The sequence below is a fragment of the Ascaphus truei genome, chromosome 7, assembly GCF_040206685.1.
Source record: "Ascaphus truei isolate aAscTru1 chromosome 7, aAscTru1.hap1, whole genome shotgun sequence".
NCBI classification, from domain to species: domain Eukaryota; kingdom Metazoa; phylum Chordata; class Amphibia; order Anura; family Ascaphidae; genus Ascaphus; species Ascaphus truei.
In genome coordinates, this window is record NC_134489.1 from 93928810 (window position 1) to 93941288 (window position 12479).

Genomic DNA, 12479 nt, shown 5'->3' on the forward strand with positions numbered 1-12479 from the left:
ATTTTTTGTTGGAAATTTAGATCTATTTAGTTGTTCCCAGAAAGCAATAATCAGTTAACTATGAACAATAATTGAAATGCTGTTAGTTAAGTATGATGAGTGAGAGGTTCCAATATGTTTATTCTACATGGACAGAACAGGTTAGACACAACAAGCCTTGGCTTGTCACGTGTGCTTCTTTTCCAGATGATCAAAGTAGATCTTGAAGTGATTGAGACTTCAACTTTAATGAAGTAGACCTTAACGATTCAGCCAGTTCAGTCCGTTTAATTGCTTAATCAAGTTTACACACCTTGATCAATTGTACCTCATTATATTTAATATTTTGTTTGTTGAAGGAAATATATTGAAAAGTCAGCATACAGCAGGTTACTTTTATGTCCATACCATAGTGAAATGTTTGTGTGATGAGCTTTCAGGTAAGGTCGTGCAAAAAAAAAGTGTGAAGTCTACAGGAAAACAAATTATGTATTAGAAATATTGCATTTTATTGAGCAAGACTGTCTTAATCTTACACCCACTAGACCCAAGGTTAGCATTTATGTCATTAAGACATGCAGAAATAACATTTTCCTCCTGGAAAGCCATGCCAGGAAATGAAGGCAACATCACAATGAGCCATGGAGATTCCTTAACTACTGTAAATGGAATGGCATACTTCTTGGAACAAGTATTAAATCCCTATAGTAAAGCTAACACAGTCCTTCTTCTGGGCTTCCAGTTCAGGTCTTCAAAAAGATCACCTCTATTGGGGCATTTTAATTAAACATAAACATATTTGTTTTATTTCCAAAACATTATACTTAAGACAGACTATGTAACTGAAAGTATATCATATTACATTCTAATTGCTGTTTATTTTACATACAGTATGTATACATACTGTATGCTGCTAGTTCTCCTGTTTCTTCAGCTGATGCCATCTTACTCCCTCTGTTTCATAAGGAACAGGAGTTATTACAACTTCTCCTTCTGTCTGACATTTACATTAAGTGGTACTTGACCTTTTCAGTCTAGCATTTTAGATATTCCCTGTTTGAAGAAAATCATCTTGATAATGCTGTTCAATGGCTCAGTTGATTTTAATGGAATTTTAGTTTGTTTTACAGATCTTACATTTCACAGGATTTTCTAATGTATATTAGAAACCTAAACAGACTTCAAACTTTGTTATCCCATAGTTTGCAAATATTGTATGGTAACACCATTACAGCTAATACATTTAATCAATAAATAGCTTTAAGGCTATTTACCCGCTGTAAATATATTTATAGGTTTTATTTTATTGTGATAATTCATAAATCACAATACCTACCATTTCACGAATGAGAGACATTTGAGAAATGCCTGGATGTATCATGAACATTGAACAGCAAGTGTACTGTGTGATGGTTTTATGTGCTGTACCGTATATTGGTATCCCCAAAATGACAGAATAAAGAGTATAGTTATCAATCACACAATAAAAACGCCACTTTCTCTTTGTAATAACAGTTTTTGTCACTCACAGGTTTTCTATTGTTGTAGTGTTAAACAAAATATGAATACCCGACTGCCTATTAATTGCAGATTTCTTCTTCAAGTGTCTTTGAAGAAAAAGAACAATTGAAGGCGCAACCTGTGATATTTTGGAAGCTCTGTAAAATATAATTGTGTCTTGTTGGCCTGTTAAAATATATCCCAACCTACAATTAATATCTGATTGCATAAACAAAGGGTCCTATTTTCTATAAGGGTTCTTTCTAACATTTGTAGGTGCGGTGTCCATGGAAAATCTGTCTATGAATGTTTCTCTGCAATATCTTGTAACGTAATGTCTCCTCTTCATATTGCTGCACAGTAATCAGTCTATCTATTTCTTGGCTCCAGCCTTCTTTTTTGGACAGACTGGGATGCTACTTTTCCACGCATTGAATCAGCCTCAATGAGTGGTGCAGGAAGAAAGATCATTTACAAAGATATGGAAAGTGGAGCCTGGCCTAATGGTCTCACTGTTGATCATTTTGAAAGAAGAATTGTTTGGACTGATGCCAGGTAATGGTAACCACAGAAATAATATTATATTTGGTTTAAACACAATTACCCCTTACCCCTACTAATTTTTTAAACCTTTCACCACCAAATAGACTTTATATTGTTATCTATCTTTCTCTGTCTCTCTACTGTATCTCTTTCTCGCTCTCTGCATAGGTCTACTTTTGAAAAAAAAAATTATATATATATATATATATATATATATATTCAGTTTCCTGCTTATGATTTAAGAAATATAGGAGAATGTTTGCTAATGTTGTAGCCTTAAAGACATTTTTCACCCCAAAATATTGTGCAATCCAATAGGAAGCAACATATATATATAGAGAGAGAAGAACCCCGATAGATTGTGTTTTAGAGTACAGTATTTTTTTTTTAAATCACTTTTACTTTCATTTTTGTAATTTTTTAGGTTCTTCTGATATAATTGGAGAAGGATAATATTAATACCATTTATGTTGCAGAGGTAGCCACGGGTACATTGAATGTATCTTCTGATGGTGTGTTTTATCTACATTTAGGTCCGATGCTATTTATTCTGCACTGTATGATGGAACTTCCATGAGGGAAATCATAAGAGGCCATGAGTATCTATCTCACCCTTTTGCTGTTTCTCTCTATGGGAGTGAAGTATACTGGACAGATTGGAGAACTAATACATTATCAAAGGCAAACAAATGGACTGGACACAATGTCAGTGTAATACAAAAAACCAGTGCACAGCCTTTTGACATACAGATATACCACCCAAGCCGTCAACCACAAGGTAAGACCCCATCAAATTGTGTATTCATATTAATGTATGTATGTTGGCAGCACAATTACAGTTAATTCTCACCTTATTAAAAAAACTAACAAACCCCATTTACTAACCACTTTCCATGATAATAGTATGTTCCACATGTGAGGAGTAAATCAATCATAATTCATGTATTTGTTTTATACTGTATCACACAATCCAGGGGGAGCATAAGGAAAAAAACATATAAAAAACGCTCTAAGTGCAGAAATATAAACAGTGCTGGGATTAACTCTATACAGCTTGGCTCTTGTGTTATTCCTACTCACAAGAAGATAGTAGTTTTCAGGCAATAGAGATCAAATGAACTGATGGATGTATATCACTGGCTCTTGTACCTCACGGGATGTACCTCAGCGAGAGAGGGAGAAGAACACACATAGTACAGATCTGTCGATATGACCCTTTATAAATATCTGGTAAAATGCACACTTAAAGTGTATCAAAGTAAAAACAGCATTTATAGCTATAAAAGCTAAGTGACGCGGCTTGGATGAAGGTAGGCACCGTCTCTCACCCACACCGCCTCCGTCTGGAGCTCCGATTCGATCACCACCTCCGTTCACGGGTGACGCTGCCTCACTTCCGGTCGCGGAACGATGTCGTCACTTCCGGTCACGGCGTTACAGCGGATCGTTGGTGTGTGCGAGGGTTTACATTTAATTTTCTTTTCACTTGTGAGTCATAGATTGCACAGTTATATCACATTGAGTCACTTGATATACTTTAGGGCTTAGCGCCTTGTTTACACCTTTTTGCTGCACATTTGTTTTATACTGTACATAAAGAGCATGTTTACATTGTCTAAGTGTCGTTCGGTTTTAAAGTTCTGTTAATTTGTATTTGCAGCATGTGAGCATACATTTTACAAAACAAGTTTTATTGTTTCTTAATGGCTTGTAAAAATACTTGCTTGGTAGTGTTCATTATACTTTCCATTTACTGGACAAGTGTTTTCCTTATAACAATTGTTGTGTTTGATATATTGGTCTCCTTTTCTTCCATGTAAATGGTAGAGATATGGAATAGCCTTGGTGGAAAGATGGACCCTACTGGGTATTTTCCAGCAAGGCTCAGCAGATATTACTAGCTTCCTGAAGCCCTTGCCCTCTACAAAGCTATACGGCAGCATGTCAACTGCAACATTTTGGCCGCTTTTTGAAGGACACTTCTGTGTTGATGATGGAATGTGCATACCCTAGCAAAAGCTTTGCAAACAGCGGGTTGGTGTATTGGACTAGAAATAATTGTTCCACCACGTGTTTGTCTAATTACGCATGAAGGCCTCATGCCTCTTTCCTCTGCAGCTCTTTGTGGTGGAGTATCTCCACAGCCTCTTCCTCCTCATCATCAGTATTACTACCAAGTATATCTTCATCATGGTGATGACCTTAATCACCACCACAACTCTCCATTTTTCCCATGTAAGCTTATAATGATGAGTGCCCCTAAGGCATAGGTACTAGTCCCTGCTCCCTCCTAAATCTCTTCGATAAGGACATACTTTCTTGACATGACTCTGACGCTGAATGAAGGAGGTCTGAATGAATCATAGCACACTATATATACTTGCGAATGACCAGTCTATTTAGAGACCTCTTCCTTGAGCAGAGAAATAAAGAGAACATTTGCAGGTAGTGTAGGATCTGCACAAAAGGGCTAATCTTGACGTGGTTGCAGGTTTATAATGCTTTAGCCAAAGGATTAACTAATGACCCCTTACTTATGAGAAGAATGACAGTATTTAACTTTATAATTTGTATAATTAGATGTAGCATTGGGGCTTCTTTGTCTTTTATAGCAAGAGCCCCATTGATTTATGGAGTGGAGGAGGAGGGCATAGCAAGTGCTTTTTATTTTTGCTTCATTTTTATTTCAATGTTGTTTTTATGTTTCGTGGCTTTCTAATTTTAATTGCTTAGTCTGTGTATATATATAAAAAGAATATATATAAAAAGAATATATATATATATATATATATATATAAAAGAAGAAAAAGAATATATGTATATATATATATATATATATATATATATATATATATATATATATATATACATATATTCTTTTTCTTCTTTTTTCCTGAGCACAGCTAGAGCTCGCTTACTATGAGTTATATCTAGCCTTTGGGTACATATTCACTTACTAGCGGCTTGGTTGCAGTATTCCCTAGTGTGTTGATATATACCGTATATATTGTATTGTATTGTGTGTCTTTATTTATATAGCACCATTAACGTACATAGCGCTTCACAGTAGTAATACACGTGGTAATCAAATAACAGATAATATAAATAACAGATCATGGGAATAAGTGCTTCAGGCATAAAAGTAACATTAAGGAAGAGGAGTCCCTGCTCTGAGGAGCTTACAGTCTAATTGGTGGGTAGGGGAGAACGTACAGAGACAGTAGGAGGGAGTTCTGGTAAGTGCGTCTGCAGGGGGCCAATCTATATTTATTTATTTATAAAATATTTTACCAGGAAGTAATACATTGAGAGTTACCTCTCGTTTTCAAGTATGTCCTGGGCACAGAGTAAAACAAATAATACATAGTTACAATTACAGTTACATATGTTCATGTGTTCAGAATATCCACAGTGCTAGTCATATGCTTCTTTATATTCTATTTTATATTCTAGCAACATGTGACTGCATTTAAAATATGCTATTGCCTGCATTACAGATGTTAAACACACCATACCTGTACATTTGCAGGATATAGCGATTAAAAAAAACCTCCAAACTCTTGATCTTGGAATAATAAAAAAAAGAAGTGAGAGCTTCCCTAGTGCCCTGGTTATACAATACCTAGATATTTCTGCTGTTGCTGGCCTAAGCAGCATTCTTGAAGCTGTCCCACTTCTTCTACTTAAACTACAGTATGTCTCTGAAAACACCACCACTAACAATATATTCATCTTCATCATCCTACTCCTCCACCTCAATGATTGTATGTTGTGAAATTGGGTGTACTGCTTTTCTGAGGCTAACATTTTATTGACTCTTCCCACCATTGCCACTACCATTGCCATGTAGTCTTGATAGAGATGATGAGGATGACGAATGACATGGCATATCTGCTGTTACCTAACTGTGCTCTTCCTGAAGTGGACAATGAGGGTTTTAGTGGTGCTAGGCTTATGTTTTTTTCTTTTACTTTGAAATATAGAATACTGTATATACTGTAGGCGTGTCAGTTTTGCTTCCACTGCAAATAATAAGAGCACTAGTGCTGCTAATTGTGGTGACCAATGCTGACTGCTGTTCACAGAGTGATTGACTATGATCACGATCATCTTCACTGCTGCTACACCACCATTAACAATTGTATTGCACCAACAATCACTTCCCTCCTCTGCTTATGTAGTTTATGCACCACACATAATATCAACAGCATGCTCATCATCCTTTCCTCCTCCCAACCCTAAACCACCCATCATCCCTCCACTTCCTCAGTCAATCGAAGAGCTGGGGCCTGTGCATCCATCCTCCACCATGCACATTTTACTCAGGATCTACAGTATGAGACTCTGACTCTTCCCTCATAGCCCTCGCACACCCAGAGGTTGAAATCTGCCCTGTCCCCTTGTCCTTCGCAGAATCCTCTTCCCTCTCACTCACACTAGCAGTAGCAATACCAGGAGTGCTTGCAATAGTTTGGCATGGATGGCTGCTCCCCCTAAGCCACTTGAGTGATACCAGTAACTTGTAGTTCCTTTTCTAATTACCTGTTCAGGGCAATGAGAATTATAATTTTTAGAACATTTTTGTAAAAATCTCCATTCCCTGATCACCCTGGCAGTGGGCACCTTTGGGTTAATCCCTTCTCACTCTAGGTAGGACAGGAAATAGACTTTTGCAGGTAGGCCATATAAGGCACCTCCCTCTACCTGCACCTTAGTCTTTTTCCTGTCCTCACAGCTAGGAGTAGGATTTTTTATTTTGTAAAGGGACTCACCTACTGCACCTTGTGCAGATATCCAGGGACCTCAGCCTCTCTGCCCTGAAGCTCCGATCGACGCGCCCATGCGGTGGCAAGACGGAGACCCCTAAGAGTCGGGGGAGCCCCAGGAACCCAGTACATCCATGGGGTGGGGAGCAGCTGCAGCCGCGGGCTTGGAAGCTTACATGCAAGGAAGAACCAGTACCAAACGAAAGGTAAAGAAATGGTGCGCAGAGGGGGAGCATAGCAGCTGCACCTGAGAGCCTGTGGAGGCCCAGACTCACCGCATTAGCGTCTGGTACGCTGCGGTAAAGGAACCCCAGGAGCCCGCTACATCACGGAGGGGGGAGCAGCCATAGCTGCGAGCCGGAGAAAAGGCTCAAATTGACCGCACTAGCGTCGGGAACGCTGTGGTAGAGGAAACAGTGCACGCGACCGCATGGGAGCACGCGTGCCACGTTCCGATTGGCAGATGCGTGCACAGACACGCGGGCCGTGCACGAGCACTTGATGATGTCACAGAAGCGACGGACACACTGTGTGTATGTGTGAGTGAGAGACTGCAGCATGGAACGCTCAGCAGGGAGAAGCTAAAGTGATGGAAATGGATTCGAAAATGGAGACACCCAAAAGTTCAGTTCCCAAGACTAGGTGAGTCCTTAGTTTTAGTTCTACATGGAAAAGAGAGATGGTCTATATACATTAGGGTGTATGGTTAGTATTTATTTTGTTTTTATAAAATAGTTCGGCGGTCACCCTCCCAGAAGCAGAATCTTCAAAAGGGACGGGGGAATCCCTGCAACATAAAAGAAAGTTTGCTAAGAAAACTAAATGGTGCGCAGCTTGCGAGAAACCAGCCCTAATAGGGAAGAAATCATGTGAAGATTGTCTTAAGGCAGCTGCAGGGGATTCCAACGAACAAATGAGCACTTTCCTTGTATTGATGAAGGAGGCTGTTAAGCAGAGTGTTGATGCGGCAGTCCAGCAAGCTGTTAACCCTGCGCAGAAAAGATCTAGATCCCAAACCAGTCTGGATAAGGGGAAAGGTTTTTCCTCAGATGAGTCTGACATTGATTGTTTTCAAGTATCAGAGGGTGAAATGGATTCATCAGATCAAGATATTCAGGAAGAGGAATCTGAATTTGATGTAGAAATGGTGGATCCACTCATCAAAGCCATGAGACAGGCATTGGAACTAGAAGACACTGAGGAGTTAACCCACAAGAAGGATACACTTTTTGGGGCGAGACAAAGAAAAGGTAGAGTCTTTCCTATCCATCAAGTAATTAAGGACCTCATTCAGGTGGAGTTGGCGCGACCAGACGCCAGAGTATTTACGCCTAAAAGGTTTGGGAAGATGTATCCATTCCCACAAGAGGAGGAAAAATTTTGGGATGTCAGCCCAAAGGTGGATACTGCTATTTCCAGAATAGTAAAAAAGACCACAATCCCAATAGTGGAAGCTGCGTCATTGAAGGACGCTATGGATAGGAAGATGGATTACGTGTTGATGAAAGCATACGTTACAGCAGGAACATCCTACAAACCAGCCATAGCAACTACGTCAGCAGCAAGGGCTATGCGAGTGTGGATTGCCAACATTGAAGAGGCAATAGACAAGGGTGTAAAAAGAAGTGCTATTCTTAAAGCACTGTCCGAAGTAAAGTGGGCAACAGATTACATAGCGGAGGCCTCATTGGATGCAGTAAAATTAGCAGCCAAATCTATGGCGCTAGCGGTATCAGCAAGAAGGGCTTTATGGCTCAGACAGTGGATGGCTGACACAGCATCAAAGAACAGCTTATATGGACTACTATTTAAAGGTGAATTCCTCTTCGGTAACAAACTGGATGCGATAATAACAAAAGCATCAGGAGGTAAGAGCACTTTTTTACCTCAGGAAAACAGGGCCAGAAGATTTGGTTTCCAACAGGCTAATAGAAACCAGTATAAAGAAGCAAAGTCATATAGACCTGGCAGGTAATTTCCAAGACAAACAACATGGAGGGGCGGCCAGAACATTCACAAAGAACAAGTCCACATGAAGGTCAGAGGGCCCAGCAGTTGCCAGTAGGAGGGCGACTGAAGCAGTTTTCTGCAACATGGGCCCAAACAATACAGGACAATTGGGTATTACAGATCATTCAGGGGTATAGTATAGAATTCAGAGAGATGCCAAGAATAAATATGGGCCTAATAACATGGATACAGTCCAAGGAAAAAAGAAGGCAAATGAATTCGGCTTTAAAGAAGTTATTACAAGCAGAAGTAATAAAGAAGGTACCTCAGGAAAACAGAGAAAGTGGAATTTATTCCAGAATATTTATAGTAAAGAAACCTAAAGGGGATTACAGAGCAATCCTAGACCTAAGAAAGGTAAATTTATTCTTGAGAATAAGAAAATTCAAGATGGTGTCGTTGAACCTGATTATTCAAGAAGTACAACCTGGAAACTGGATGGTGGCGATAGACTTAAAAGATGCTTATCTACATGTGCCCATAGCAAAGGGACACCAAAGATTTCTAAGGTTTGCAGTAAATCAAGATCATTATCAGTACACAGCACTGCCATTTGGTCTGTCGACTTCCCCAAGGACGTTAACAAAGGTTCTAGCCCCTCTAGTGGCAGAAATGAGAGAAAGAGGGGTAGAAATATACCCATACCTGGACGACATCCTGGTAAAATCAAAAAGTCTTGAGAAACTACAACAAGACCAGAAGATGGTAATAACCTTCCTGGAACAGCACGGTTGGTTAATAAACAGAGACAAGAGTCATCTCATGCCCACTCAGCTGTTAAGATTTCTGGGGGTAGAATTTGATACAGCAAAAGAAGTGAGACTACCAGACGCAAAGAGGCAAAACATAGCCATGCAAACAAAGAAGCTCAGGAAAGCTACCAGGACTTCAGCAGAAAAATGCATGAAGCTCCTAGGGAAATTCACTTCAACATTAAGCGTCACAAAATTGGCAGCACTACATATGAGACCATTACAAAACAATTTTCTGCAACAATGGAACGGGAATCACAAAGACACAAGACAAAGAATCTTGTTACACCCACACACAAAACAGGAATTAAAGTGGTGGGAAGATACCCGAAACCTGGAAAAAGGACAAACACTGCAACCAGTGCAGTGGGTAAGAATTACAACAGATGCGAGCAACGCAGGTTGGGGTGCCCAGATGGGAGAAACATTGGTGCAAGGAACCTGGACAAACCAGGAAAAGCTTCTTCCAACAAATCTGCTGGAACTAAAAGCAGTACAAAGGACCCTAGAAGCTTTCCAGGACCAAATAAAAGGTGGCTGTATTAAAATAGAATCAGACAACAGGTCAGTTGTCAAGTATATAGCCAAGCAAGGAGGAACCAGGAACAGAAAGCTGATGAACCTCACAGCAGAAATCCTCTTTTGGGCAGAGCGCCACTTGTCGGAAATTACAGCCATACATATCCCAGGACTAGAAAATGTCACAGCAGACTTTCTAAGTCGGAACATCATACACCCAGGAGAATGGGCATTAGAGCCACAGGTGTTTCAAGAACTGGTAGAGCAATGGGGTCAGCCAGACATAGATCTCATGGTGACACATCAGAACCGCAAGGTAAGGAACTACTGTGCCAGACAGTTTCATCCAAGCGCACAAGGTACAGATGCTCGCAGTTTCAAATGGGACTTCAAGTTGGCATACCTGTTCCCTCCAATTCCCCTAATTGCGAAAACAATCAGGAAAATCAGGGAAGACCAAGCAGAGGTGATATTCGTAGCACCATACTGGCCAAGAAGGCTTTAGTTCACACACTTGGTAAATATGGCAGTAGATACACCATGGCACATACCAGATCGCACAGGGCTGATGCGACAGGGGCCAATATCTAATCCGAATGCCAAACAATGGGCCTTGACGGCATGGCGATTGAGCGGGAAACATTGAGACTTGAAGGGTTGTTCAGACAAAACAATCCAGACCCTTTTACAAGCAAGGAAAGGTTCCACATCTAAAGTATACCATAGTATCTGGCTTTGCTTTCACGATTGGTGTGAAAAAGAAAAACAAGATTTCCTTTCACCTAGAATTGTATCAATAGTAGAGTTCCTGCAAAAGGGATTTGAGAAAGGTCTCAGTCTTAGCTCATTGAAAGTACAGGTTTCTGCACTATCAGCCTTATTGGAAAGAAATCTGGCAATGGAAAGATTAGTCATCAGGTTCTTGCAGGCAGTTAAAAGATTAAGGCCTCAAATCAAGAACAGGGTACCTACATGGGACTTGTCCCTAACTTGTACTAACGGCAGCTCCGTTTGAACCTATACAGGAGATAGGCTTAAAATGGTTATCATGGAAAATTGCATTTTTTGATAGCAATCACCTCAGCAAGGAGAGTGGGAGAACTACAGCCTCTATCAGCCAAGGAACCATTCCTAGTCATACATCAAGACAAGGCAGTTCTCAGACCAGTGCATCAATTCCTGCCAAAGGTTGTATCACAGTTCCATATGAATCAAGAAATTGTGATTCCGTCATTCTGTCCAGGACCAAAGAATAAGAAAGAAGAAAGACTACACAAATTAGACGTGGTAAGATGTCTAAAAGTGTACATGGAAAGGATGCAAGATATCAGAAAGTCAGACAGACTATTCATCATACCAGAGGGACCGAAGAAAGGTCAAGCAGCATCAAAGACAACAATTTCCCAGTGGATAGTGTCTTGTATTAAAAAAGCTTATGAAAGCAAAGGACAAGATAAACCTTTGAACATTAAAGCTCATTCTACAAGGGCCATGTCTACTTCATGGGCATTTAAAGCCCAGGCTACACCAGGACAGATATGCAAAGCGGCAGTCTGGTCCTCATTCAATACATTCTTGAAATGCTACAGACTAGACGTACAATCATCAGCTGACGCAAGCTTTGGTCGTAGAGTGTTAGAATCTGTAGTGAAATAAAGTGTAAAGTGTATTAATAAAGGTCAAACTGATAAAGGCATTAAACTGGTGGTGTTTATTCTGATGTATCCCTCCCCTAAAATTTTCACTGCTTGGGTATGTCCCAAAGGTGCCCACTGCCAGGGTGATCAGGAAAGAAGAAAATTTAAAACAACTTACCATAATTTTATTTTCCTGGAACCATGGCAGTGGGCACATAGTTACCCTCCCTGTGTATGTCTAATGCCTATCAGTTATATTTTTCAGCTATGGAAGAATCGTAAGACTAAGGTGCAGGTAGAGGGAGGGGCCTTATATGGCCTAACTGCAAAAGTCTATTTCCTGTCCTACCTAGAGTGAGAAGGGATTAACCCAAAGGTGCCCACTACCATGGTTCCAGGAAAAGAAAATTACGGTAAGTTGTTTTAAATTTTCTTCTTTCAATTATATTTCTTTTCATACTAGAAAACTGCTGCTGAGGGTCAAGTACAACAGCTTGTGTTTTTTAATTAGCAGCTACTAATATTTTCTCAGGCGTCCCACTGTCACTCATTCATAACCACAGCCACGATAACCACCACCACCTTTATACCACCATCCCAATCGCACACCTTTGACAATATAGCTACTTTATTAAGGGATCTTTTATGTATATCTAGTACTGTAGCATCCCCAATGCACAAATATATCTCTATCTGTGCACACACCCTCCCCAAATGCACAAGCATATTGTAGGTAAGCCCTATTTATAGTCTTTTCTTTAAGCACATTTTGA

The 12479-nt window shown here is 40.0% G+C and overlaps 1 protein-coding gene across 1 annotated transcript in view; it reads left to right on the top strand.

Moving 5' to 3' along the window:
* The window catches only part of LRP1B (LDL receptor related protein 1B), a 1102312-nt gene that overhangs the window by 683521 nt on the left and 406312 nt on the right, over positions 1–12479 (top strand). The window contains exons 26-27 of the mRNA XM_075610066.1: positions 1870–2034; positions 2556–2800. Of these exons, the coding sequence (XP_075466181.1) occupies positions 1870–2034; positions 2556–2800 (410 nt within the window). The remainder of the gene's footprint in view (positions 1–1869; positions 2035–2555; positions 2801–12479) is intronic.